The sequence below is a fragment of the Phyllostomus discolor genome, chromosome 6, assembly GCF_004126475.2.
Source record: "Phyllostomus discolor isolate MPI-MPIP mPhyDis1 chromosome 6, mPhyDis1.pri.v3, whole genome shotgun sequence".
Lineage (NCBI taxonomy): Eukaryota > Metazoa > Chordata > Mammalia > Chiroptera > Phyllostomidae > Phyllostomus > Phyllostomus discolor.
In genome coordinates this window covers 48,525,312-48,552,138 of record NC_040908.2, presented here as the reverse complement: position 1 = coordinate 48,552,138, position 26,827 = coordinate 48,525,312, and the positions used below count along the sequence as shown (strand labels likewise).

Below are 26,827 nucleotides of genomic sequence, written 5' to 3'. Positions count from 1 at the left end.
TATTTTTGTGTATGGTGTAAGTTGGTGCTCGAATTTCTTTCTTTCTTTCTTTCTTTCTTTCTTTCTTTCTTTCTTTTTTTTTTTGCATATAGCTGTCCAGCTCTCCCAACACCGTTTGTCGAAGAGGCTATTTTTACTCCATTTTATGCTGCTTTCTCCTTTGTTGAAAATTAATTGACCACAGAGACATGGGTTTATTGCTGGGCTCTTAGTTCTGTTCCATTGGTCTATCTGTCTGTTTTTATGCCAGTATCAGGCTGTTTTGATTACAGTGGCCAAGGCCAGTTCTTTACTAACACCAGCCAGGGGACAGGTCAGCAAATGTCCCAAGGCATCCCAAGATCTGTCTCTACCTGCCTCCACTTACCAGCTGCCTGTTAGTCTCCATCACTGAAAGGGCGTGTGGTGGTACTTCAGTTGCACGAGGTAGGTTCTCAGTGAGTCATCAGGTAGGGACAAGTGGTATTCACCAGACTGATACAGTTTCAAACTTGGTGTCAGTGCTGAGTTTGAGACCACTCAGCAAATGTTCCAGGGTATACCATGTTTAGCTGATAACCACTGGGTGCTTTATATACCTTTGTTGTGGGGCAGGGTCTCTGGGAGTCTTCAGGGTGAAATCAGCAGAGTTTACCAGGCCCCAACAAACCAAGATTTAGCTATGTGAAGGGAAGGCTCTGCACTGGTTGGGATGTTGTCCCATGTGACAACATGCATCCCATTCATCCCATGTGAGGGATGCAAGATTTCTCCTGTCCTAGAGCCAAACAAATCTGTCTGTCCAAAAGTCTGCCAGGAGACTGATCTTAGTAGAATGGGATCACTAGAAATCAGGAAAGGGGGATATACCTGTCAGGCTTGGGAGAAGGTAGGGAATGTGGGCCTCATTCCAGAGCCACACAACTTAATCTGTCCCAGGTACTTCCCAGAGCTCAGCAGGGTGGAGCCACTAAGAGGCAAGAGGTTGTGGCTGCTGGAAACCCAGAGGGTGGGGCTAGCAAATCTCCCGTGATGAGGAGGCATCAGACAAGTTCATGGGGAAGTAGTGGGGGGGAATATTTCCCAACCCCAGCCACACAACTCAGTCACTGACACCCCCTCGGTCTGCTCAGACCTCTATACCCCAGTCCAGGTAACTGACTGCTCAGCAAGGTGTGAGCTCTTCAGGGTGAGGCAACACGGAGCTCTGAGGGTGGGGTTATTGCATTCCCCAGGCTGATGCTGTAAGGAGGGGCAAGTTCCACCCAAGAAAGATGGCATTAGCTGTGCAGTAGACTGATTCAGCACCATGGATTCCAGCAACTGTCCCCTCAGCTCTCTCCCCAGAGCTACATACTCCAGTATCTCCTTCCAAGACTCTGGATAGCTCTGCCTTCCCTTTGCTGGAGCCCAAGGTGAGTCAATGAGAACAAGGCTTTGTATGTTGACCCTTTAAAAGGATGCCTGTGTCTAGCAGACTTCTGTCTCTCCCTGCCAGACAGAATCCCCACTGATTTTCACAGCCAGATATTATGTGGTGCCTCTTCCAGGCTCTAGTGCTCTGGGGTGGGGAGCCTGGTGTGGAGTTAAAACCCCACTCTCCTCAGGGGGAAATTTTGCAGCTGAGATATTCCTCCTGGATCTCAACCATGGTCTGTGAGAGTGGGGCCAGCCCTTTTTATGTCTCCACACTTCCTACCAGCATCAATGTGGCTTCTCCTATAAATCCTTGGTCATATGACTTCTCTTCAGCTAGTCTTCAGTAGGTTATTCAGGCTGATTGCTCTGTATTTTAGCTGTAATTCCAGTTTGGTCCTGGAAAGTGATGAGTATAGCTTCTGCCTATTCTGCCACCATCTTGGATCCTCCTTAAATTCTTGTGAAGGTTAAACTCATCTATTCTTTATGATTTATGATTTTTGTTTTATACTTAGAAAGGCCTCTTTTATCTATATAGTCATTGTATTTTCTTTTAGTGCCAGTTTCAATGTTTTACATTTAAGTACAAAATTATCTTGAATTTATCTATTTTATTTAGGAATTGAGATAGGAGATCCAGCTAATTGTTTTTCTCAGATGGCTAACCAGTTGCACCAATAGCATGATTTAGAATAGTCTGTTTCTTAGTAAGGATAATACAACCCCTTTTCCTGTCCCCTTATTTCTACAAGGAAGATATTTGTTCTGAGTTAAGAATGGAATGTAGACATTAGGAGAATTACTGCCATAGTTGTAGCCAAGTCTTGTGCAACTGAGGAAGGACCATAATGGGCCACCAGGCTTCTTTTTGTCAGCAAGCCAGATGGGCACAACCTGTAACCCAAGAAAGAGGAGAGAAATTAACAGTGCTCTGCAGAATAATGTAAGACTTGACATCAGTGTGAGGGTGCTCTAGATGAAGAAGTTAAGAAATGTCCTTTCCTCTTTAAGGATTTATTATACTGAATTAGGAGTCACATATGTCTGATTTAATACATTCTTTTGTTCATTTATTCAACAAATATTTATTGAGTGCTTACTGTGTATCCTGTATTAAGGCTGGACTATAGGCACCAATTGCCTGGTATAGTTGATAAAAAGCAAGAAGGTTTACATGAGTTTCATGAAGCAAGAGGGAGAGTGGTAACAATGAGGTAAGAACAGTAAGTGGGCATGTAGATAGTGTAGAATCTGGTATGCCATTGTAAGAACTTTTATTTTTACTCTGGGTGAGAGAATTTGACTTCATTTTGAAACAATTTCTTCAGTTACTGGAAAGGAATTAATTGTAGGAGGAGCAAAAGGCTTGCTCAAAGATACCTTGAATGATTTTGGTCTGGGAGACTGGAAGGATGAAGTTGTACACTTACTGAGATGGGGAAAAGGCATCTCAGTGGGAGAAGAAAGTTTGGGGAGACAACCAGGGTTTTGTTTTGGACCTAAGTTTGAGATGTCTGTTAGACATACAGATGGAAATAGGTACAGTTAGATTTGTGAGTCTGGATTCCAGGAAAAATGTCCAGCTGGCAGTATGATTATGGGAGGTGAAAGTGTATAGATGGATTTAAACCCATGTGATTAGATGACATCACCCAAGAGTGAGTGTAGGTGAAGAAAAGGAAAGGGCCTTCTTGCTGGGGCTTGTTCTTGCCTCAGTTCCTTTGCCAAGAATGTTCTTTCACTAGACATTTGCGAGGCTCCCTCCCTCACTTCATTTAAGACTCTCAAATATCACCTCCTTAGAGGTACTTTCCTAGATCACCCTATGTAAATACTATCCCTTCCTCTTACACCCACCAGGCACTCTATCCCTTACCTGCTTTGTTTTCTGGCATAGCATTTCTCATTTCCTAAAATCATATATTTGTTTACTTATTTATTGTTTATCTTCTTCATGAGGTTGGGATTCTGTCTTTTTATATCTACTTTTTAAAACCATTTATCTTAGTTTGGGTTTTCCCAGAAGCTGACCTGAGACTAGAATTTGAGTGCAATTGTTTATATGAGATATGATCTCTGGAAATACCAGTAGCAGTGTAGAGAAGTGAGGTAGATGTGGGGAGCCAGTCAATTAAGGATGCATTATCAAGCCAATTACCACTGTGGGTAACTGGAGCTTAATTTTGCAGAAGAACTGTGGGTCTCAAAGAATATACCCTGGTGGGTGTGGTTGCTGAGATATTAATATACTAATCATCTCCAAATAAGGGCTGTTTCTTGGGTGTATTAATTCTTTTGTACTTCTAGCCTGATGAGCTCACTTGCTAATAGCCATACCACATTCTGGCTGCTGAAGAGTCAACAGGCAAACAGATGCAGGTCCTGCTAATGAGAAGTGGGATGGTATGTGCTATAAGGCCCAAGGGTATAAGGGTGGAGCCACACCACCAACTACTACATCATTCTATCCTCAGCACCTAGAACTGGGCCTGATACATAGTGGACATTCAATAAATACACGTTAAATGAACACTGTTCACATGTTAAATAAATATCATAGAGTTTTGTGGGAAAAACTGTATTTTGCATCCAGTTCTTAAGTTCTTCCTACATTGTAACTTCTTTCATTTTCCCAGCCTTCAGTAGAGTGTACACATTTGAGCAGCCTTGTATGGTGATGGTGTAGACACCGCAGGAGTAGAACCTATGGGAGGGATGAGTCCAGGAGCTCCAGGCACAGAAGGAGGGAGCAGGCAAGGGTGGAGCAAGTAGGAGTACATGCAGAACAGGTAACTTGGGGGAAATAAAAGAGTTGAAAAAACTTGTACTTTTCCAATATCTACCAGATGAAGCTGCTTCTTAGATGGGTGTTTGGGCATATATCTTTCTCTTTTATTTGAAAGGCCATCATATATCAAATGTTAAATTTCAGTATATTCTTGTGTCTAATTTTGTGTTCTGTTTAAGTGATCCTTCTCTCTGTTCTTCTGCCATTTCTAAAATGTGGCTTAACTCATTAAGGCCACTTGTTGTTTTTAACCCTTAAAAACTTACTGTTAAAGGGAGTGTAAAAGTGTGCAGGTAGAGGAAGTGATAGGTGCAGAAGGGAGCAGCCAGAGGTTTGTCTGACTGAATCACACAGGTCAAGGAGGGATGGCAGGTAGGGAGGCTGGGATTGCAGGCAGGGTTTGCCATAGTTTGTGTAGCAGATTGTATTTTCCATCAATGGCCACAATGTCTCCTATCTCACATGCTTATCTACAATGCGACCTGATATGCTTTCAATTGAGAAGTGAGGTCTATGTCTCCTCCCCTTGAACCTTAGCAAATTTTCTTGTAACTGATGGAATGTGGTAGAAGTGACTCAGTAAATTCAGAGGATGTCACAAATGGATATGTAGCTTCCATCTGTAGTGCTTGCACTTGCAACTCTGAAATGCCATGTAAAAAATCTTTTTACCTTGAGTCCACCAAGCTATGGGGAAATCAAACCACAAGAAGAGGATGCACATGTGTGCCCTAGTCAGCAGTCCTGATCTCCACCCAGCCCAGGTCCCAGACATGCGAGTGAATGAGCCTTAGACCATCCCAGTCACCATCAATGGAGACACCTGCAGGTAGAGCCCTAGACCTCCCATAGCAAAGACAAACTGTTCCCTCGACGACCTTTCCAAATCTCTGACCCACAGAATCTGTAAATCTAACAAAGTGGTTATTGTTTTATACTGCTAAATTTAGAGTAGTTTGTGACACAGCCATAATATTTAGAATACTGTGTCTGGGTTCGGGCTTTATGTTGAAGGCAATAGGCATAGTGATTTCGGGCTGTGGAGTAGCTTAGTCTCACAAGAGACTTAGAAGGAAGATTCCAACAGTAATGTATACAACACAAAGCCTCAGTGCTGCACAAGTCCAGGAGGCATTGATATAATATAGCGTGTGGCAAAAGTGGGGTTATAGTTGTTTGTATGGATATAATACTTAATAAATAATAATACAAGAATAAACTCTGTGTCTTGTATACTCACAACTATAAACCTGCTATTGGCCTACTCTGTATAGGATGTGCTGTAATGCTGGCACTTAAAGTCAGGTAAGTGCAGAATAGCAGTTCTGGCTGTTGTGGATGAACTCTCAGCAGCCAGAACCAAAAGAAAGCAAACTACTAATGAGGCCAGCATAATAATCCAGGTGGGAGAAGAGCAGGGTCTGAGCCAGGGTCAGGAACATTTCAGAAATGTTTCAGAGGTAGATCCAGCAGAACCATGAGGCCCATTGTAGAGTGAGGTGGCAGTCTGGAATGACTTCCGAGTATCTGGCTCATGGAGCACGATGGTATTGTTACAGAACAAACAAGGGGGGCCTGGAACAATATACTATTATTGAAAGAAGCCCCCAGGTCCGTTATGTCAGCCACCAGAGGAAAGACGTCTCTCAATGCCAGAGATTTGTGAAAAGTAAAGGAAATGTTTATTTAATGCTATACAAACTTAAATTAGTGACCTAATGTCTTTATCAAAAATCCTAAAGTCCTTTAAAACACCCACAAACAGACACAGTCCTTCCTTCCTTCCCCCTTTGCCTTGTCCAGAGTACCGTATCTCAGGAAAGGAAATAGAAGTCCATGACTCAGGCAGTCCTCTGGTTATTCCCAGTTAGTAATCCCTCTCGACTGGGAGACCTCCCTGGGTTCCTGGCACCCTCAGCTGAGTCACCGGGATCTCTACTAAAACCAGGTGGTGGTTCCCACTTCTAAAGCTGTGGGGGTCCCCACTCTGGCAAAGGAACGTGGTCCTCTCTCCCAGGGCCACGGGAGTCCCCACTCAGCCAAAACCGCATGCTTCTCCCTCCCTACAAAGCTGTGGGAAGGGGGAGTCCCCACTCTGCCAAAGCCGTGTGGTTCTCTCCTCAATGGCTGCCATGTCTGGGTTTAAATCCCCGTGCCAATCTTCTTCTGCAGCCCCATTTCCTACTCTTCCTACACTTGGGCACACTTGCCCTCAATCTGCTGTCTTCTCCAGCTTTTCTGGTCGCCATCGTGGGTCTGGGCAGGTGTGACCCCATGTCATGGAGCCAATCTTCTCCGAGCTCCCACGCAGGCACTGTAACTCAGGGGACCTGCACCCCAGTCACATCTTGGGGGGGGGGTCCCTTTCCATCCCCCTGGCCTTGAGCATGGCCATAGCTATTTAACATTTCTAAGTGACCAGCCAAAGGCTATAGATATGTTAAATGACCATGCCATGGATTAGCTGCAAAGCTGCCCTGCATGTTCTTGCTCTGTGTGCCCCTTCCCCAAACTCACACCTGTGGGGGAAGGGGTGAAAACACCTTAAAATCTCCTGGACACCTTGAGTTCTGGACCCCATTTCAAATGCCTATTTGGCGTCCCCCCTCTTGGCTGCACCCTGTAACAGTATGACAGGGGGCTGGGCAGTACATAATGTCTTTGGTGTCAAGTGTAGATAGTTAGTATTTAAAGCTATGAAGGTGAATGATGTGGCAGTTGGAGAAGTTACAGAATGAAAAGAAAGAAGGACTAGGACCAAACACTGAGAAATAAAGATATTTAAGGGACAGGACAAGGAAGAGGACCTCACAAAGGGTTTTCTGAAAAGAAATGAGTAAGTGGTAAAAGAAATAGAAGTAAGTGTCTAGTGTCAGAATAACGAATAGAGGAGAGAATCTTAATTTTTTAAAAAAGTCAATAATCTGCCACATCTCAAAGGGCAAGGAGGATGAGGGCTGAAACATGGCCGCTACATCTGAAAATTATGTCGCTGGTGCCTTTGGAGAGAGCAGTTTCTGTGGAGTGGTAGGAATAATGAACAACGGGTAATGGACAAGGACTTACTGCGGAATGAAAAGAAACATGAGTTCTCTAAACAGGCAGGGAAAGAGAAAAGAGCATTGAAATCTAAAATGGCAGGGAGAGGAGAGAAGGGGTGGGTGAGTGGGATGACTCAACCCTTTGTCATTTACACTGCAGGCCTTTGTCCCTGAGAGAGGCAGGCTGTACGTGGTCAGCACAGGCTCCAGAGTAGGGCTGCCTGAGTTCGTAGCCCAGCTTCCCCACCATTTACTGTCTATGTAAACTTGGGCAAATTACTTAACTTCTTTGTCCTTAGTGTCCTCATCTGGAAAGTATAATTCTTAGATTTTCACAAGTGCTTAGAATAGCACATAATAAGCATACGATATATGTCAGGTATTGAAGTTATTATTACTATTATCATCATTATTACTACATTTGTAAATTCTGGCTTTTTCTCTTGGTGATATCTACTCCACTTGCTCCAGGGCAGTGATTTTTGAAGTGTGATCCAGGGAACTCTACAGGTCTCCGAAACCCTCTCAGGGGATCTGGAAGATCAAAACCATTTCCATAACATGAAAACATGATTTCCCTTCGGCACTCTCATTCTCTCACAAGCGTGCAGTGCGGTTTTCAGAGGCAGTGTGGTGTGTGGTACCGCAACAGACTGACACAGAAACATGTAAAAAAGCCCCGCTGTCTTCTATTAAGCCAGACATCAAAAAAAGATTTTCAAAAAAGAGAATGCTTATTTTTGTTGTTTTGTAAAATACAGTTAATTTTCATAAAAATGTGCTATTTATGTTAACATATTTATTATTTGGGATGATGTCAAGCTAAGTATTTTTAAAAATTTATCCATTTTAATTTCTAATAGTACAAATATTCAAGAGACACTATCCACAAAAGCTCTTTGAAGTCATCAAAATTTTGAGTATAAAGGGAGTAATTGAACAACAATAAAGTAATTTATTTAAAAAAAAACTAAAAAAAAAGAGTGTAAAGGGAAACTGACACCAAGATGCCTGAGAATCCCTGCTCTAGGGACTAAATCAGAATCAGAGTTGAAAAATGTTACCTAGCTTGCACTCCTTTCTTGAGTCACACAAGGCTACTTTCTTTTCTCTAAAAGTTTCCCTTTTACGTTCACAGCTCTGCATCTTTGCTTGTGCTGTCCCCTCAGTTTAGAATGTCCACTTACCTTTCTTTGCCTGTCAGAAGTCTGCACATCCTTTATGACACCTATATGCAAAATGTCATTGGCTGATGTTGAGGTAGGTCCTCAGTTATCCTTCTCAGGAGCTGCCTGGAATGAAGTGTGCTTCTGTGCCTCCCCCATAATCTTCCCTTATTATTCATCAACCACAAACCCAAAAATAGGTATGTGCCAATCTCAGCAGAAGCGGCAGGGCCTTGTCACCTACACTGTGGCCAGTGTCATCTGTGAGAACCCTTCCTCTCTGCCAACGGTGTAGCTCTCTGCATGTCCACGGAGGGAAATCGTTGAGTCGAACGACTGCGCTGGCCCCCAGTTCTCATTTTATAGCTGTCTCCAGGCTCCAATTTGAGAAGTACAAGAACAATCCTCTCCCCAGTTCTTTGTTAAACTTTATCACCAAGGCCCCCAGACATTATTTGCCTTCATTGACTCACAACCCTGCTACTTTAGTTTTGTTCATAAACTCCTTTCTATTGGAGACAGAATCTGGGCCTGAATGAGAAACACAGTATGCTGCTCTCCGTACCTTCCTCTCTTCTGTACCCCTCAGGGGCTCAAACACTAAAAATGTCTTCTTCACAATTGTAGCATTTCTCTCAGGTTCTGAATCTTAATATAAGCTTAGCTGGGATCCCCTATTGTCACCCTCCTCCTCCTCATTATTCTAATTCTCATAAATGTACTTTTTAAAATTATTTTTTGTTGTTGTTCAGATATAGTTGTCTCCATTTCCCGCCCCCACTACTCCCCCTGCCAAGCCATCCCCATTCCCCACCCTTGATCCTATCCTTCTTTGTCTTTGTCCATGTGTCCTTTATAGTTGTTCCTGAAAACCCTTTCCCCTTTTCCCCCATTATCCCCTCCCACCTCCCCTCTGGTTACTGTCAGTTTGTTCTTAAATTCAGTGTCTCTGGTTATATTTTGCTTGCTTGTTTGTTTTGTTGATCAGGTTCCACTTATAGGTGAGATCATATGGTATTTGTCTTTCACTGACTGGCTTATTTCACTTAGCATACGGTATTTTCTGATCTTCACAATAATTCTGCAAGGAACATGTTATCTTATTGTATCATTTATCTGTTGCTATGTGATAAATTCTTCCCAAAACTTTAAACCACATTTACTATCTCATAGTTTCTGTGGATTTTGAGTCTGGGCTGGCCTAGCTGGGTTCCCTGCTTCACAGACTGCAATCAAGATATCAGATGGGGCTACGGTCACTGCAAACCTCACCTGGGAAGGGGTCTGCTTCCAGGCTGACTCACACGGTGCTAGCAGGATTCAGTTCATCACTGGCTGTTGGCTGGAGGCCCCATTCCATTCTCTGCCACGTGGGGCTTCCTGACATGGCAGCTGGTATCATTACAGCATGTAAACCGAGAAGGCAGTAGAGAAAATCCAGTAAGTCAGTCTTTTGAATCCTAATTGTGAAAGTAACATCCCATCACTTTTTGCATATTCTGTTTGTTAGAAGCAAGTCAATAGGTCTAGTCCACATTTAAGAGGATTATATAAGGGCATGAATATAGGACCCTTGAGGGCCATCTTGAAAGATAAGTACAGCACTCATTCTTCTAGATGGTGAAAGTGAAACTCAAAACAGGTTCAATAATTTGACCAAAGTCACTCAGGAAAAGGCAGAGCTGGATTTGAACTTAAGTCTTTCTGACCCCAAAGCTTACCTCTAGCACTTATTTCACAAATTCTTACATTGTGTTTGTCACTGTTACTATCTCCTTTATTCTACTGCAGCCTCATTAAGGGTAGGGGGTACTGATATCCCTTATCAAGGCAAAAGCGTTGGTGAATAGATGGATGGACAAATACCTGTATCAATTAAAATAGTCCATATGTTGGAACTGTGAATACAGAAGTTGCTAAACCAAGGTTCAAAATGAAGCAGAACTGCAAAACAGAACATGAGTCAAATTGAGAAGAAAGGGCGGAAGTGAGCCAAGGGGCAACCCAGATACACTGTTGACCCTATGGAATTTTTCAAATTTCTTTTTACCCTCTGTGTGAAACATAGCCTGTCTGTTTTGGTAAGCAGAGACAAATCCTGTGTATTGCCAGAATTTAGACAGCATAATGGCCAAGAATACTCAAAAAGCATTCTGAATAAAGCTGAATCCACTTTCCACCACCAATGTATTTAGCCTGTACATTTATGTGTCTTTAACCTAGGAAGTCCTAATCTATGTCACTGTGCTGCTTAAAGGGAAAAAATGGCAGCAGACAAAATATATATGCTAACAGAGTCTAAAGGAGCAAACATTTTATGCAAACTTGGATGTTTGGGTTATTCCTTTGCCTCACAATAATTGGATTATTAATATAGAAAGAAAAGATTACCTGTAAAAGGTAACATTTCTAATAATCCTGATTTCACTGGTAGATACTTTTGATGTACATTTTTGCCAGACAGTACCATTGTTCCTCTTTTTATGTGGCCCCTGTAAGATACTGTTAGATATGATGTTATATTATGAAAGGGGCCTGGCTTCCACCACTCATATCGGTTGGGTGGGAGCTTGCTGAGGAATAATTACTGGATCTATCACTTTCCACACATTTTAATTTACTGTTTTTGTTCATAACAAAAAGGCACGTCTGAGGAGTGAGCGGAAGCAGTACTTGTGCAGCCTCTCTCGTGAAGGGGAGGAACTCCGCAGCCAAGAAGTCCACAGTCTGTGACTGTTTGCGGTGTTCCCTGTGGGGGCTGGAGGAAAGCTGGCCCACTTTACACAGCGATTGTCACAAAGAACCCTTTCTTGAAAGTGGGAATGGGATCAGCAGCATTCCTGAAAACATGAATTTTTAGTTTTCTGTTGACTAGATCAGTGCAAGGTAAGAATCTACCCTAGAGAACTGTCACTTAATGGTGGTACTAGCTCTTGTTGTTTTCCTAAAAATATGAACACAGCAGCTCAGATATAACATAGCAGCTAGCTGAGCAATCCCTCCATGGCCCGGGCACTTAGAGACACATGTAAATTTAGTGTCTAAGCCCTGGAGCTCTAACTACGTGACTATTCCATTCTACTTTCTAGTTCTTTAATTCAGTAAGGAAACTTAGAGAGTTATTGCTGAGGGCCCAAGTCTCCAAAAAACCCTACACTTTTGAAATGTTTAGATACTTCTGCAAGATCCTGTAAGCTTGCTGATATTGGAAGTTTTGTCTTTAGAATGGACAGTCGAAGATGACGATCTCTGTAGTTTAAGTGTGTCAGAAATGGTGGCTGCATGACAATTGTCAAAGAGGAATTTTTTCTGAAACTTTTGCTTAAGTGCTCAGGATATTGCTGTTTATAGGATTAGATAGGTCATTTGTTGTTGTCAAGTAGCCTTAGCAATGGTTGAGCAAGACTCCTTTAGCCATAAAACTATGCTAATCTCTCCAGGACATTCATTCCTCAACTCTTCGCTGACAGTACACAAGTTATCATATGGCCTGCACGGGAGTGTGAGGTGCAGTTCTATTTTCAGCTCATCCTCTGGCTTGTTCCATAACCTTGGGAAGATCACTTCTAGACCTTGTGCCTCCGACCTGCCACCTGTAAAATAGAGCTGGTTAGTGACCCTCCTCTGGCTAAGTCAGTGGAAGTCATGAGTTTTGCAGCTGGGGAATTAAGAACTTCAATGTGGTCACTGAGCATCATTTACATAGTGATTCTTTTGAACTTTTCTCACAGACCAGCTTTCTTGAATATTTCATTTCTTATTTTTGCTCTAACAACACTTCAACATAGAATAATCTTTCTCTCTGTTTCTTTCTCTTGCTCTTTCTTTCTATCCTTCTCTCTCTCTCCCTCCCTCTCTTTTTCCTCACCCAAGGATATGTTTATTGATGAGAGAGAGAGTGAGAGAGACAGAGAGACAGACATCTATTGGTTGCCTCCTGTATACTCCCTGACCAGTATTGAACCTGAAACCTAGGTATGTGCCCTGGCAGGGAATAGAACCTATAATCTTCCGGTGTATAGGACAATGCTCCAGTCGACTGAACCAGCCAGCCAAGGCTAGAACAATTTTTCTTATTTGGACAGCCTAACTATATTCCTTCCAGCTCTACTGCTATAAGAGAATGGCTATAAATTTTTCCATCTTACATATTCAGTTCCATTTCCCCCAGCCATTATTGAGGATGTATGTATCTGAACACCACTTCCACTGAATTTTGCCTTGGCAGGGGCCTAGCCAGGATCCATTCAGTCAGTCATTGGATGGGGTATCAGTATTGTTAGAACAAATGAGAATTTTGAAAAATTCATACATTTAAGCCTCTCATAAACTTAAAACACCTACATTTACTTTACATTATCTTCTTATCTTTATGTAAGACAAATGTCAGCTACAGCCCCCCTTGCCTTTGTAATCTAAGTAAGATTGTCCTGAACACCCTGTTTGGACGTTTGGAGCCCTTCCTAAGATTACCATTTCCTCTGTCCTCTCAGACCCTGAGCCCCTGCATCCATGGGTGGTCTTTTCACTGTTCCAATGGCCTCAAATTCAGCCTTTTCCTCAGTTTTTCTAAAACTCATTCACACCAAGTTTTACTGATATTTTAATATTTGAGAAAAAAACTTAAAACTTATCTATTAGAAACTCCTGTTCTTTAAAAAGTCCATTTCCCCAGCCTATCACCCAAGACTTCCCACTAGCTCTTCACTCTATGCAACTCCTCCTCTTGACTCCTCTCTCCCATCTGTTCCTTGCTCGGCCCACCTCTTCTCACCTCTCTCTCAGGGGCAGACAGAAATTCCTCCCACATTTTCACACAGAGCAGCTTTTCTTGTGTTGCTAGAGCTTTTGCTTATACGCAGGTTTTCAGAGTCTCATCTCATATCTGAAACAGCTTGTCAGGGTATTTTCCCAAACAATGACAGCTTTTTCTTTTTTCTCTAAGAGAAATCCTGGTACCATTTAATACTAAATTTTCTCCTCATTATACTTAACGATGTACATTTATTGATGTGTGCCCATCAGGATTTACAAACTAATTTGAATTCTACTTTTCTTATTATTTTGTATGTACTTTTCCATTTATTAATGCAGTCCATACTTGCTACTTTAACAAACACCCTTCGAATTATCAGGTATTTGAGTTATTTCCAGATTTGTTTTGTTTTGTATTATGAATAGTGCTACTATAAACATTTAACAAAAATTGATTTTTCTTAGTTGGATTATTTTGAGGGAATATATTCCCAAATACAGACCATGGGAGACATACAAATAATTTCATAGATCTTGTATTTTGCCTTAATATTTTAAGACAGTTGTCCCAATGAATTATTTTATTAACTTATGATGTTAGCCATTTTTCTTAGCTCTGCCAATATTCTCCTTTGTAATTTTCACTTAGCCTTGCAGCAAGTCTAAACGTTTCCCCAAGATTTACTTTTCTGAGTTTCTTCACATATGAAATATTTGGATATATACTTTGACTTCTTGTCCAGTTAAATCTGGATATTAATTTTGTTTTAACACCTTTACTGAGATATAATTCACATACCATACAATGCATCTATTGAAAGTGTACAATTCAATAAATTTTAGTATATTCACAGAGCTGTGCAACCATCATTACAATACACTTAAGAACATTTAAAAAAAAAAGAACATTTCACCACCCCCAAAAGAAGCCCTGTATTCCTAGCCTTTATCCCCCCCCAATCCTTCCATCTCACCCTCACCCCTAGGCAACCACTAATATTTTATAGTTTCTATGGATTTCCCTATTTTGGACATTTCATATAAATAGAACCATACAATGTGGTCCTTAGTGACTGGCTCCTTTCCTTAGCATAGTGTCTTTAATGTTCCATCCATTGTAGCATGTGTTAGTCCTTCATACTTTTTTATTGCCAAATAATATTCCATTATATGGATACATCACATTTTGTTATCCACCTATCAGTTGATAGGCATGTGGGTTGTTTCAATTTGTTGTCTATCATCAATAACATTGCTATAAATATGCATGTACAAGTTTTTCTGTGGACATATGCTTGGGGCTATATACGTAGGAGTAGAATTGCTGGGATCATAGGGTTACTCTATGTTTAATTATTTGAGGAACTACCAGATTGTCTTCCAAAGTGGCCACACTATACATTCTCATCAGCAGTGTCTGAGGGTTTCAAATTCTCCATATTCTTCTTCTTTTTAAAAGGTTTATTTCATTCTAATTTTTAAAAAGAAGATTGTATTTATTTATTTTAAACAGAGGGAAGATAAGGAGAAAGAGAGGGAGAGAAACATCAATGTGCAGTTGCTTCCGCTTCTCATGTGCCCCCGCCCCCCACTGGGGACCTGACCTGGCCTGCAACCCAGGCATGTGCCCTAACTGGGAATCGAACTGGCGACCCTTTGGTTCACCAGCCGGTGCTCAATCCACTGAACCATGCCAGCCAGGGCTTTCATGAGAATGAAATCCACTGAGCCATGCCAGCGAGGGCTTTCATTTGAGGAAGAGAGGAGAAGGCGGGGAAAGAGAAAGAAAGGAGAGAGAGAGAGACAGACATTGTTGCAAGAGAGAAACAAATCGATTGGCTGCCTCCTCAGCACAAGCCCCAACTGGAAGTCAAGCCTGCAACCTGGGCAGGTATTCTGACTAGGAGTTGAACCAGTGACCTTTCCATTATTGGACAACACTCCAACTACAGAGACACATCAGGCAGGAGCCAGGGCGATTTTCTCCATATTCTTGCTGCATTGGTTTGCTAGTACTGCCAAACAGACGGGTGGTTTAAACAACAGAAGTTTATTTTCTCACAGTTGTAAGGGGTGGAAGTCCCAGCTCAATATGTCAGCAGGTTTGGTTTCTTCTGAGGTTACTCTCCTTAGCTTGCAGATGGTCACATTCTCACTGTGCTCTTACATAACCTTTTCTATGTGTGTGCATATCCATGGTGCCTCGTTTTATAAGGACACCAGTTAGATTAGGGTGCCACCCTTATGACCTCATTTCACCTCATTACCTCTCTAAAAGCTCTTTCTCTAAATACAGTCACATTGAGGGTAGGGCTTCAATACATGAATTTGGGAAGACACAATTCAGTTTATAACACTTGCCAATTGCTACAGACTAAAATTCATATGTTGAAACCTAATCCACAATGTGATTATATTTGGGGGTGGGACCTCTGGGAGGTGATTAGATCATAAAGGCAGAGCCCTCATTAGTGAGATTAGTGCCCTTTAAAAGAGACTCCAGACTTCTGGTCACGATGGTGGCAGACATGGCTTGCCTCTTCACACAACGACATCAAAATTACAACTAAAATATAGAAAAATCACCCAGAACTGTCAGAATTCCAAGTTGAATGGAAGTTTGACAACTAAGGAATTAAAGAAACCACATCCATCCAGACTGGTAGGCTGGTCTCTTACCCACACGTGGTGGATAAAAATCTGGGAGGGATATCTTGGGACCAAGGAGTCCCAGTCTCACACCAGGCCCCCCAGTCAAGGGTTCCAGTGCCAGGAACATAAGTCCCCACAACTTCTGGCTGCAAAAACCAGTTCAGATTCAGTTGGTGGAAGAAACTGCTGAAGCCCCAAGCAGTTCTTCTTAAAGAACACACACATGGACTCACCTACTCAGACGCATTCCCTCTGAACTCCAACACTGGGGTAGCAGCTTGAAAGACACCAGTGGTACATAGGGAGGAACTGAAATGTCTGGCATCAAGGCAAGCAGAAGCCATAGTCCCATTTCTAAGCCCTACCCCCACAGAGCCAGCAAGCTGGTGCCATCTCTGAGGATTCATCAATCCAGGTAACACTGTTTGACCTGTCTCAGAGATCTCCAGAGACTTTACCCCACCCAAATTACAGGCCCACCAAAGCTACTTTTCCATATGAATGGCTGGTCTTGGCTCATGCTTAACAACTTCCTTAATCCTCTCAGACAAGCAACAGCTGGCGTCAGTGAGCTCCAGGCCCGGCACTAGCGGCAGCCAGTCTAGATTGACAGCATGGTTTTGCCTGGGAATTTCCAAGTCTAATACAAGTAGCAACCATCTCAGATGGCTTTATAGTTCAGGCAGGGTCACCACTGGCAAAACATAGGTGGGGGCTGAGCTTGGCCTGCACCACCAGGAAAAACCCAGAGCATGAGCACCCGGTGGACAACTACAGACCACACTGGAGCACCACCACCCTGTTCCTGCTCAGCTGTCCCTCCTGGAGGGCAGATGTTGGTGGTCAATGGTAACAGCCAGTCCTTTTAGCTCACGGTCCTAGGTAAATCCCTCCCATTGACTTGACAATAACAATCAAGGCTCAAATACAAGAACCTGGGTGTACTCAGCCCACACAAAGGGCACACCTCAAGTACCCAGCTTGAGTGATAGGGGAGGTTGCGCCACTGGACCCTGCAGGACACATACAACATTAGACACAGAGTGAAAGCATCTCTAACTAATACATAGAAACAAACACAGGGAGGCTGTCAAAATGAGGAGACAAAGAAAAATTGCCCAAATGAAAAAACAGATCAAAACTCCAGAAAAAGAGCTAAATGAAATGGAGATAAGCAATCTATCAGATGCAGAGTTCAAAACATGAGTTATAAGGATGCTCAAGGAACTTAGTGAGGACCTCAACTGCATAAAAAAATCCAGAAGTGAAGAATAGACTAATTGAAATAAAGAACAATTTAGAGGGAAACAAGAGTAGAGTAGATGAAGCCCAGAATCAAATCAACGATTTGGAACATAAGGATGAAAAAACCCAACCAAACAGAACAAGAAGAAGAAAAGAGAATGGAAAAAATGAAGATAGTATAAGCAGCCTTTGGCACAACTTCAAGAGGTCCAACATTCCCATCATAGAAGTACCAGAAGAAGAAGAGAAACAGCAAGAAATTGGAAACTTATTTGAAAATATAATGAAAGAAAACTTCCCTAATTTGATGAAGGAAATAGACATGTGAGTCCAGGAAGTGTAGAGAGTCCCAAACAAGATGGATGCAAAGAGCCCCACTCTAAGACATATCATACTTAAAATCCCAATGGTTAAAGATAGAAAATCTTAAAAGCAGCAAGATAAAAGTAGTTAGTTACCTACAGGGAGTTCCCATAAGACTGTCAGCTGATTTCTCAAAAGAAACTTTGCAGGCTAGAAGGGATTGGCAAGAAATATTCAAAGTCATGAAGAGTAGGGATCTACAGCAAAGATTGTTCTACACAGCAAAGCTATTATTTAGAATTGAAGGGCAGATAAAGAGCTTCCCAGACAAGAAAAAACTAAAGGAGTTCATCATCACCAAATCATTATTATATGCAATGTTAAAGGGACTTGTTTAAGAGAAAGAAGATCAAAACTATAAACACTAAAATGGCAATAAATACATATCCATCAACAATTGAATTAAAAAATAAAATAAGCAAACAAGAAGAACAGAGGGAGAATCACGGATATGGGGAGTGTTTTGATGATTGCCAGAAGGGAAGGCAGTATGGGGGAATGAGTGAAGACATTAGGGTATTAAAAAGGAAAAATAGGTAGTTACAGAATAGCCCTGGGGATATACAGTACAGTGAAAGAAATGGAGTAGCCAAAGAACTTATACACATGACCCATGAACATGAACAATAGTTTGGAGATTGCCTGAGGGAGTGGGGGTGCTGGGTAGAAGGAGAAAAGGGGAAATTCAGGACAACTATAATAGCATAATCAATAAAGTATAATAATAAAAGAAGAGAGAACCCAGAGAACTTCCTCAACCATCCCACCATATGAGGAAAAGACAGCCATTTTTGAACCAGGAAGCAGATCAGCATCAGGCATTGAATCAGCCCAATGGCTTAATCTTGAACTTCCCAGCCTCCAGAACTGTGAGAAATAAATATTTATAGTTAAGCCATCACGATTTTGACATGTTTGCTGTAGCCACCTGAAGGGATTAAGACACCAATACTTGTTATTATCTGTCTTTTTGATTCTAGCCATTCTAGTGGATATATCACAGTATCTAGTGTAGTCTTGATTTTCATTTACTTGATGGCTACTGACACTGAACATCTTTTCATATGCTTATTTGTCATTTGTGTACCTTTTTTGAGACCTGCCTATATATATCCTTTGCCCTCATTTCTTTATTATAACATATTATTTTATTGTAGGTTATTGGCATATAGATTAATCATGTAGATAGTATCAACAATACTAGCAGCAAACATGGGAGAAAATTGGGAGTAGTGACAGCCTTTCTAAGATTTAAAAAAGAGAATTCTAGAAACAAATAAAAATCAATTCATGTGACTATATGAAAACAAAAAATAATTCATTGTAAAAAAATACAATTAATTAAGCCAAAAGACAATGTGGGTAAAAGATAAGTAATTATTCTCAATGGACTAGTTTCGTGTATATATATGGTCTCAGAAAGGATATGCAAGAAATTAGTTAACAGTAGTAGCCTAAAAGGAAAGAAAACTGGGGCAGTAGATGACGAAGACTTTGTTTTCATTGCATATTATGTATTTTTTTATGCTATGAAAATTGTAACTATGTCACATGTATTATCTTGTCTTTAAGCAAAATATAAAAATGAGACTTCTGGTCAAGATGGAGGTATAGATAAACATGCTTCACCTCCTCCTGCAACCACAGAAAGAATTACAGCTAGCCCCCCAAACAAATAATACCCAGAATCCCATCTGAAAATGGAGCTGTATGGAAGTCTGATAACCAAGGATTTAAAGAAATCACATTAATGCAGATGGGTTGGAGGGGCAGAGACAGACAGTGTGGCATAGAGAGGCAGCAGCGGGGAACAGGTGGTCCCACATTCACATGTTCTGGATAAAAATCAGGAGAGATTTCTCAAAAGAACCTTTGCAGGCTAGAGTGAGTGATCTAAGCCCCAGGCCAGGCCACACAGTCCAGGATTCCAATGCCAGGAAGATAAATTACCATAACTTCTGGCTGTAAAAAACAGTGGGGGTTAGGGCAGTGGAAGAAACTGTTGAATTTTCAGGAAAACACAGGCAGACCCATCCCCTCTGGGATTTAATACCCGGGCAACAGCTGAAAGGGTGCCTGTTACATGGGATGAGTGTGAGGCAAACCTGCAGAAGCCAGGCAGTGACATTGCTCCTCTCACAGTCCTCCCCCCACACAGAGCCACAAAGCAGTGAAGTGGGTTGCTCTGCCCTGGCTAATACCTAAGGCTCCACCCCACACAATTTACAGGTAGCTTTTCTACAATAGGCCATGCTACTAAAACATGGAGTCAAAGCAGCTCTACCTAATACACAGAAACAAACACAGGGAGGCTGCCCATTGAGGAGACAAAAGAAATGTGGCCCAAATGAAAGAACAGAACAAACCTCCAGAAAAACAACTAAATGAAACACTGGTGATCAGGATGTTCAAAGAACTCATTCAGTACAGCAACAAAATAAAAAAGATCCAGGAAGAAATGAAGGTTACACTAAGTGAAATAAAGAAAAATCTACAGAGAACCAACAGTGGAGGGGATGAAGCTGGGATTCAAATGAATGATTTGGAACATAAGGAAGAAATAAGCATTCAACCAGAACAGCAAAAAGAAAAAAGAATAAAAAAAAACAAGGATAGTATAAGGTGCTTCTGGGACCTCTCCAAATGTACCAACTTACAATTCATAGGGGTGCCAGAAGGAGAAGAGGAAGTGCTAGAAATTGAAAACTTATTTGAAAATACAATGAAAGAAAATTTCCCCTATTTGGTGAAGGAAACATACAAGTCCAGGAAGCACAGAGAGTCCCAAACAAGCTGGATGCAAAGAGGCCCACACCAAGACAGATCTTAATTAAAATGTGAAAGGTTAAAGATAGAATCTTAAAAGCAACAAGAGAAAAGCAGAGTTACCTGCAAAAACGTTCCCATAAAACTTCTAGCTGATTTCTCAAAAGAAACTTTGCAGGCAAGAAGAGATTGGCAAGAAGAGATGGGCAAAAAGTATTCAAAGTGATGAAAAGCAAGGACCTACAACCTACATTACCATACTTTATCCAGCAAAGCTACATTTAGAATCAAAGGGCAGATAAAGTGCTTCCCAGACAAGGTAAAGCTAAAGGAGTTCATCATCACCCAGCCATTATTACATAAAATGTTAAAGGGACTTATTTAAGAAAAAGAAGATCAAAACTAGGAACATTAAATGGCAACAAATTCACAACTGTCAAAAACTGAACCAAAAAAACACAAACTAAGGAAACAAGTAGAACAGGAACAGAATAGTAGATACGGAGATCATGTGGAGGGTTATCAGCTGTGAGGGGGAAAAAGGAGAATGGGGGAAAAGGTACAGAGATTAAGAAGCATAATTGGTAGGTACAAAATAGACAGGGGGATGTTAAGAATAGTATAGGAAATGGAGAAGCCAAAGAACTTGTATGCATGACCCATGGACATGAAATAAGGGTGGAGGGGATTGCTGGAGGGAATGGGGGTACTAGGCAGAGGGGGGGCAAAGGGAGAAAATTGGATCAACTGCAATAGCATAATCAATACAATCTATTTTTTAAAAAATGACATCTGTACTGTTCTCTACTGTGAATCATGGTAACCAGATTTCCAGGGTAACAAGCCTTTTAGTTCTCCCCTGGCTGAAATCTACTTCCCCACAACCCCACTCCGCCCCAACCCTCCACCCAGATTGCAAAATGTAGAAACTTTTGATATCGGAATGTGCCGTATGTGGGCTCCCCGTTACTTGTTTTTTATCAGCCACAAAGAATATTTGTATTAAAAGGAAAAAAAGAGAGAGGTCCCGAAAAATCAGAACCGTACCGAATATTCTAGACCCTCTCAAGATCTTTACTTGCAAAGTGTGCTTCCCCGCCCCCGTCCTCACCCACCTTAAAGAGGTTTTCAAGCCTGGCGACAGGGCACCCAGGGCTGCTCACCCTGGCGGGCGAAGACCGCGGAGCCTGCCGCTTCCTGTGCCGCGGAACCGCTCCCGCCCCGCCTCCGGTTTCCCGCGCTCCACGCCGCTGGACCGCCCGCGGGAGTGGGCAGGGCGGGAGGAGCAACGCCTGGCTCCTCGGGGCGGAGAGGCGACGTCTGCGGAGTGCTGGGAGTCGCGCTTGAGCGGTGCGCGGGCCGCTGGCGATGCCCGGGAACCGCGTTCCTGGCGGGGCCACAACCCCGGTGGCAGACGCGGCCGCGTCGCCCAGCTCCGTCTCCAGGACGCCCGCGGTGGCGCCGGCTACTGACCTGCTGAGACGGTGAGCGCTTCCTGCCCCGCCGGTGCTCAGGGGCAATTGGCAGTGGGTCGGCAGGCAGGGCGGTCGGGGCCGCAGGGTCCGCGCCTGGGCATCGTTGCATCTCGGGGTTCAAGTCCACATCACTACCCCCGCCCCTCGTGATTATCTCTCCCCGGTCTTTAGCACTAAGCAAGCTGTGTGTGCCGAAGCGCCAGCTGGTCAGCGAATCGCAGTTTAACGCCTGACAGGCACTTGTTGCTCGGCTTCGCAGTGCTAGCAGCACTTCTCGGGTCTGAACAGGCTCGGTGGACGCGGCGCGGTGCGGGCAGGTCTTGGGAAACCATGATGAGTCAACGGTCATTTATGCTGCAGGGGTATCGGGACGTGGCGTGGGGGTAATGAAGGGTCATCAAATGGCCTGGTGTTCTCTTCTAAGTCAGTGAAATAGCTCCGACGAACACGAGCTCTTAAAGATTGCTTTAAGCCCTGGCTGGCGTAGCTCAGTGGATTGAGCGTGGCCTGGGAACCAAAGTGTCTCAGGATCGATTCCCAGCCAGGGTACATTCCTGGGTTGCAGGCCATAACCCCCAGCAACCGCACATTGATGTTTCTCTCTCTCTCTCTCTCTCTCTCTCCCTCTCTCTCTCTCTCTCTCCCTCTCTCTCTCTCTCTCTCTCTCTCCCCCTCCCTCCCTTTCCTCTCTAAAACTAAAATAAATAAAATCTTTAAAAGAAAAAGAGGAAAAAAAAGATTGCTTTAAAAAAAAAGAACATTGTAGAATTGCGTAGTATGCTGTGTCTCATCCAAAAATAACTTACGATGTCACAGTAGTCATTTGTGACTGCAACATTGACACGTTTCTTTCCTAAACACGTTTTGAGGGTTATTATTTTAAGAGTAATAGGTTTTCCATCAAAGGAATTTCTCAAAGTACAGAAAAATAAGAGAAAGAAACCATGCATAGTGCCTTGAGTCATCAGTTTTGAGGGTTCTCCGTAGTCTCCCCCCCCCCCCCCACACCCCTTTTACTTAGGCTTGTTTTCACAACCGCATACCCAGGTTCCGGATTTTGGAGTGGTGTGAACAGCTAGTGCGCCCCCGCCCCCGCCCCATCCCGCTGGATTGCAGAGGGAAAATGGGCCATTCTTTGGAGCCCTGCTGGGCCTGCAGACTGGGGACTGTCCCAAGTTCAGTGCAGAGATTTGCGTGTTCCAAAAGGCACCAGGAAACTGAGCTGCATACTCAACACCCTGCTCACGTTTCAGCCTGGCGGGCCCTTTGTGGTAGCAATGACTTTTTCTTTTCACCCCTGTGGCCTGGGTCCTTTCGCTGGAGCAGGCTGAACAGACGCTTAGAGTTTAAGTGAATTGCTCTGACAACCCCGTACCAGCACTGTACTGTGCTCTCCCAGTTTTTGTGGCTTTTTTTTTTTTTTTTTTGAGTTGATGGGAGTGGAGAGAATGGTAGACATTTTGCAGAATAGAACGTTTTAGTGTTGCTATGCTTCTTGGCGCTGGTTTCCAGGTCCAAGTTCTGGTGACGTTGATTCAGCCAGCTTTGCCCTTTCCCAAGTTTCCGTGGGTTGGTTTAAATAAAAAAGCAGTGCCTTTGGTCCTGGCCCTGTAGCTCAATTGGTTAGAGCATCATCTGGGTATGCCAAGGTCGAAAGTTCTATCCCAAGTCAGGGCACATACAAGAAAGAACCAGTGAATGTATAAATAAGTGGGACATCAGCTCAGATGTTTATTTCGATCTTCCTCTTTCTCAAAAGAGTGCCTATTTCTTATCCCAGTGAGGATTAGTAAAAGAGATTGCTGCTCTGAGAAAAAGGTGCTGGAATTTAGTGTGCCACTTTCTGAGGATCAGAAAATTATGGATTTTTAAAATGAGGTGTATTGGAGACTGTAGAATACTGTAATTGTTCTTTTTAGGGGGTTGGAAAATAGAAATGCCACTGTATAATTCAGTAATTAGGAAAAGTGTAGGTACCTTAAAAGCATCCTTTAAAATTGCCAATGCTGCTGTGAATTCTCTTGTAAAATCAATAAAACACCCTTAATTTATCTTTTCTGTAAATATATTTTTTGCAAAAGCTTACAGAACTTTGGTAGTGTTTTGCTGTCCTTGCTTGTCGGGATTCTTAGTGAATTCTTATTCGAACTTCAAGTGTATTTTATGGAGGGGGGTAGGAGAAGATGCTACAAAATGTAGCAATTCTTTTCTTCTTGCCTCTGGGAACGTTTTGTGATGGCCAAGAAAACTTATTTAGTACTTATTTATGAGACTAGAATAGTTTCAAGAATTTGTGGGGGATTGCTCTTTTTTGTAAAATGTTATGTTTTGTCCATTATGATTTTTAGAATTGTATACTGTGCTGTATCTGATCTCAAAATAGTTTTTGAATGCAATATGGACACTTCTGTTTCTTAATATGTTTTGAGCTTTCTTATTTTATGGTAATAACTTTTTTATTAAAGACATTTTGAAAAATACAGAAAAATTTAAGAAGTATACTGTTTGAATCATCAGTTTTTAAAGATTGTTTTTTCCCAGCATATGTAAGCATGCTTTTACCCACAACTACCTTTTCAGATGCCAAATTTGGAATGGCATTAGTAGTGTTGAATGTACAGTTTCCGGGAGTGGGAGGCTTATAGGTTGCATTAAATCTTTCAGTTTTCTTCATTGAAATGTTAGCACCAGCAGAGACTATTATGGCATTTTCTTCTCCACGAAAGGGATGTGATGACAAAATGCTTTAATAATTTTGACTATTATAAATGTTAACATTAAATGCTATGATTTTTTAATGGCATTAAGTTGGAAGGCTTTGAGAACTTGGGTCTGTCATCTCTCAGTGACATGTCATTGCTAAAAGAGCTCTTTTTCTTTTTTCTCTGAAACCTCTACATTTTTCTTGAAGTTGTTTTGATATCAAAGTTCGTTGCCCTCTTTTGTGACTTTGCCATGTTACATGTACAAAATTTTGCAATTTGAGAATCAGGGATTCACTGGAGTATCTGAAGACTCACATTGAATCAGTAAAGCATCCTCTAAGTACTTTCTCCTTAGATTTACTTCCTCATTAATAGTTAATTAAGTCTTTGGAGGGCATTTTGCCCATACTCATTAAAATTCTTGAATAGTTAGATACATTTTTACCCAACAATTTCACTTCTAGGAATTTATTCTAAGGAAATAATAATTTATATGTGCGTAGGGTTAATTACTGGGATGTTTGTTTTAATGTTATTTATGATGAATGAAACTTTGAAAACAATGTTCCTAGATAGAAAAATGGTAAAACTGATACAATAAATTAAATCCTAGAATATATGCTATAATAATTCATCTTATGTTTATATATTAATCCATTTAGTAATACAATGTAAACTTATGCAGCCTTTACAAATCATGTTGTAGAAAAAAGCTGACAAAAATCAAAAGATGGTCATAATACAATATTAAGGTAAAAAGAATAAATTCTTTAAAAGTATGAATATTTTTCCATTTTGATTAAAAGAAGTATAAAGAGACTCTGAAGTAAAGATTATACTTGATCTAATATTCAGCCTTGACACTTTGAGGGAAATTCTTCTGCATAGTAAACTTTAAAAACCTGGAACTGGAAAGCATTAGGTCAAGTGAAATGAGCCAGGTGGTGAAAGACAAATACCATGTGATCTCACCTTTAACAGGAACCTAAACAACAAAACAAACAGACAAGCAAAATACAACCAAAGACACTGAAATAGAGAACAGGCTGACAATGACCAGAGGGGCGAGGGGAGGGAATTTCAGGGGAAAAGGGGAAGGGTTTACAGGAACAGGTATAAAGGACACGTGGACAAAAACAAGGGGGTGTTGGAAACGGGAGGGAGGTGTGGAGGGCTGGGAGGGTGGGCTGGAAGGAGAGTAAAAGGCAGAAAACTGTACTTGAACAACAATTAAATAAAATGACAAAAACAAAAACAAATAAAGAAAAACAATAATCTTCCTAACCTTTCTAAAGAGAAAAAAAAAAAAAACAGGCCCTGGCTGGCGTAGCTCGGTGGATTGAGCTCGGGCTGCAAACCAAAGTATCGCAGGTTTGATTCCCAGTCAGGGCACATGCCTGGGTTGCACGCCACGGCCCCCAGCAACCACACATTGATGTTTCTCTCTCTCTTTTTTTCTCCCTCCCTTCCCTTTCTAAAAATAAATAAATAAAATCTAAAAAAAAAAGAAAAAACATACAAAAACTAATGGAAACTTTTTCCCTTTGAAATGAAAACATATGCCTTGTTTTAAAATAAGACATAGAAAACACTAAAAATAAAATAAATTGAGAAATAATGAATAAGCAAGTATTTGTTGATTTAAAAAAAAAACCCTTGAGCTACATTGAAAGAAGAAAAAAAGGCTATAGTCACATATCTAGGCATTGAAACCATTCTGCTTTTGATATAATCCTCAAATCCTACAGATGAATGGTTTTTAATGTCCCCGCTTACCTACAAGGCTTACTGCTTTCTAGTTTATATGAGCCTTTATAATCTTAATATAGGTTAATAGGTTTATTGTTGTGAGGATTAAAAGACTGGCAGCTAGGTCCTCAAATTGACATGTAAGAGTGCAAGTTCAATATGCGTGATATGATTATACTGTAGGTATAGCAAAATGTTAAAAGTAGTTCTCTTGCCCTGGCTGTGTGGCTTGGTTGGTTGGAGCATTGGCCCATAGACTGAAGGGCTGTGAGTTTGATTCCCCATTAGGACACAAACTCAGGTTGTGGGTTCAATCCCCAGTGAGGGCCTGTATAAGAAGGAAGCCAATCAATGTTTCTCTCTCACATCATTGGTTCTCTCTCTCTCTCTTCCTTCCTTTCTCTCTGAAAGCAATGAAAAAAATTTCCTTGGGTGAGGATAAAAAAATTAAAATAAATAAAGTAGTTATCTCTGCAGAGATGAGATTTGGGGTTATTGTTTATTTTCATTATTTCTCAAGGTTTTGAAAATAATATTTTAAATTTGTACTATGATGAAGAAATATGACTTAAAATTAAAAAAAAATTTGAGTGGATAATAATTTCACAGTGTTAAGGATGAAGAAGGAAAAAAGTATACAATGGAAAATCTTCCTCTTCCTTCTGTTCCTCATCTCCTCAAATTGGTCTAATTTGACAGTCCTGGGTAATTATTATTACTGGTT

General features: G+C 41.6%; 1 protein-coding gene across 1 annotated transcript; it reads right to left on the bottom strand.

Moving 5' to 3' along the window:
* Window positions 1-8,434: 8,434 nt before the first annotated feature.
* On the bottom strand, window positions 8,435-21,998 carry LOC118501435. The gene is made up of 3 exons (XM_036029960.1): window positions 21,290-21,998; window positions 9,666-9,808; window positions 8,435-8,455 (listed from the first exon to the last, which is right to left on the bottom strand). The coding sequence occupies exon 1, from the start codon at window positions 21,996-21,998 to the stop codon at window positions 21,303-21,305; it is 696 nt and encodes a 231-aa protein (XP_035885853.1). The 3' UTR covers window positions 8,435-8,455; window positions 9,666-9,808; window positions 21,290-21,302.
* Window positions 21,999-26,827: the final 4,829 nt, after the last annotated feature.

Coding starts and splice junctions, on each gene's coding strand:
- LOC118501435 (XM_036029960.1), bottom strand. CDS start 21,998: ATGACCGTTGACTCATCATGGTTTCCCAAGACCTGCCCGCACCGCGCC.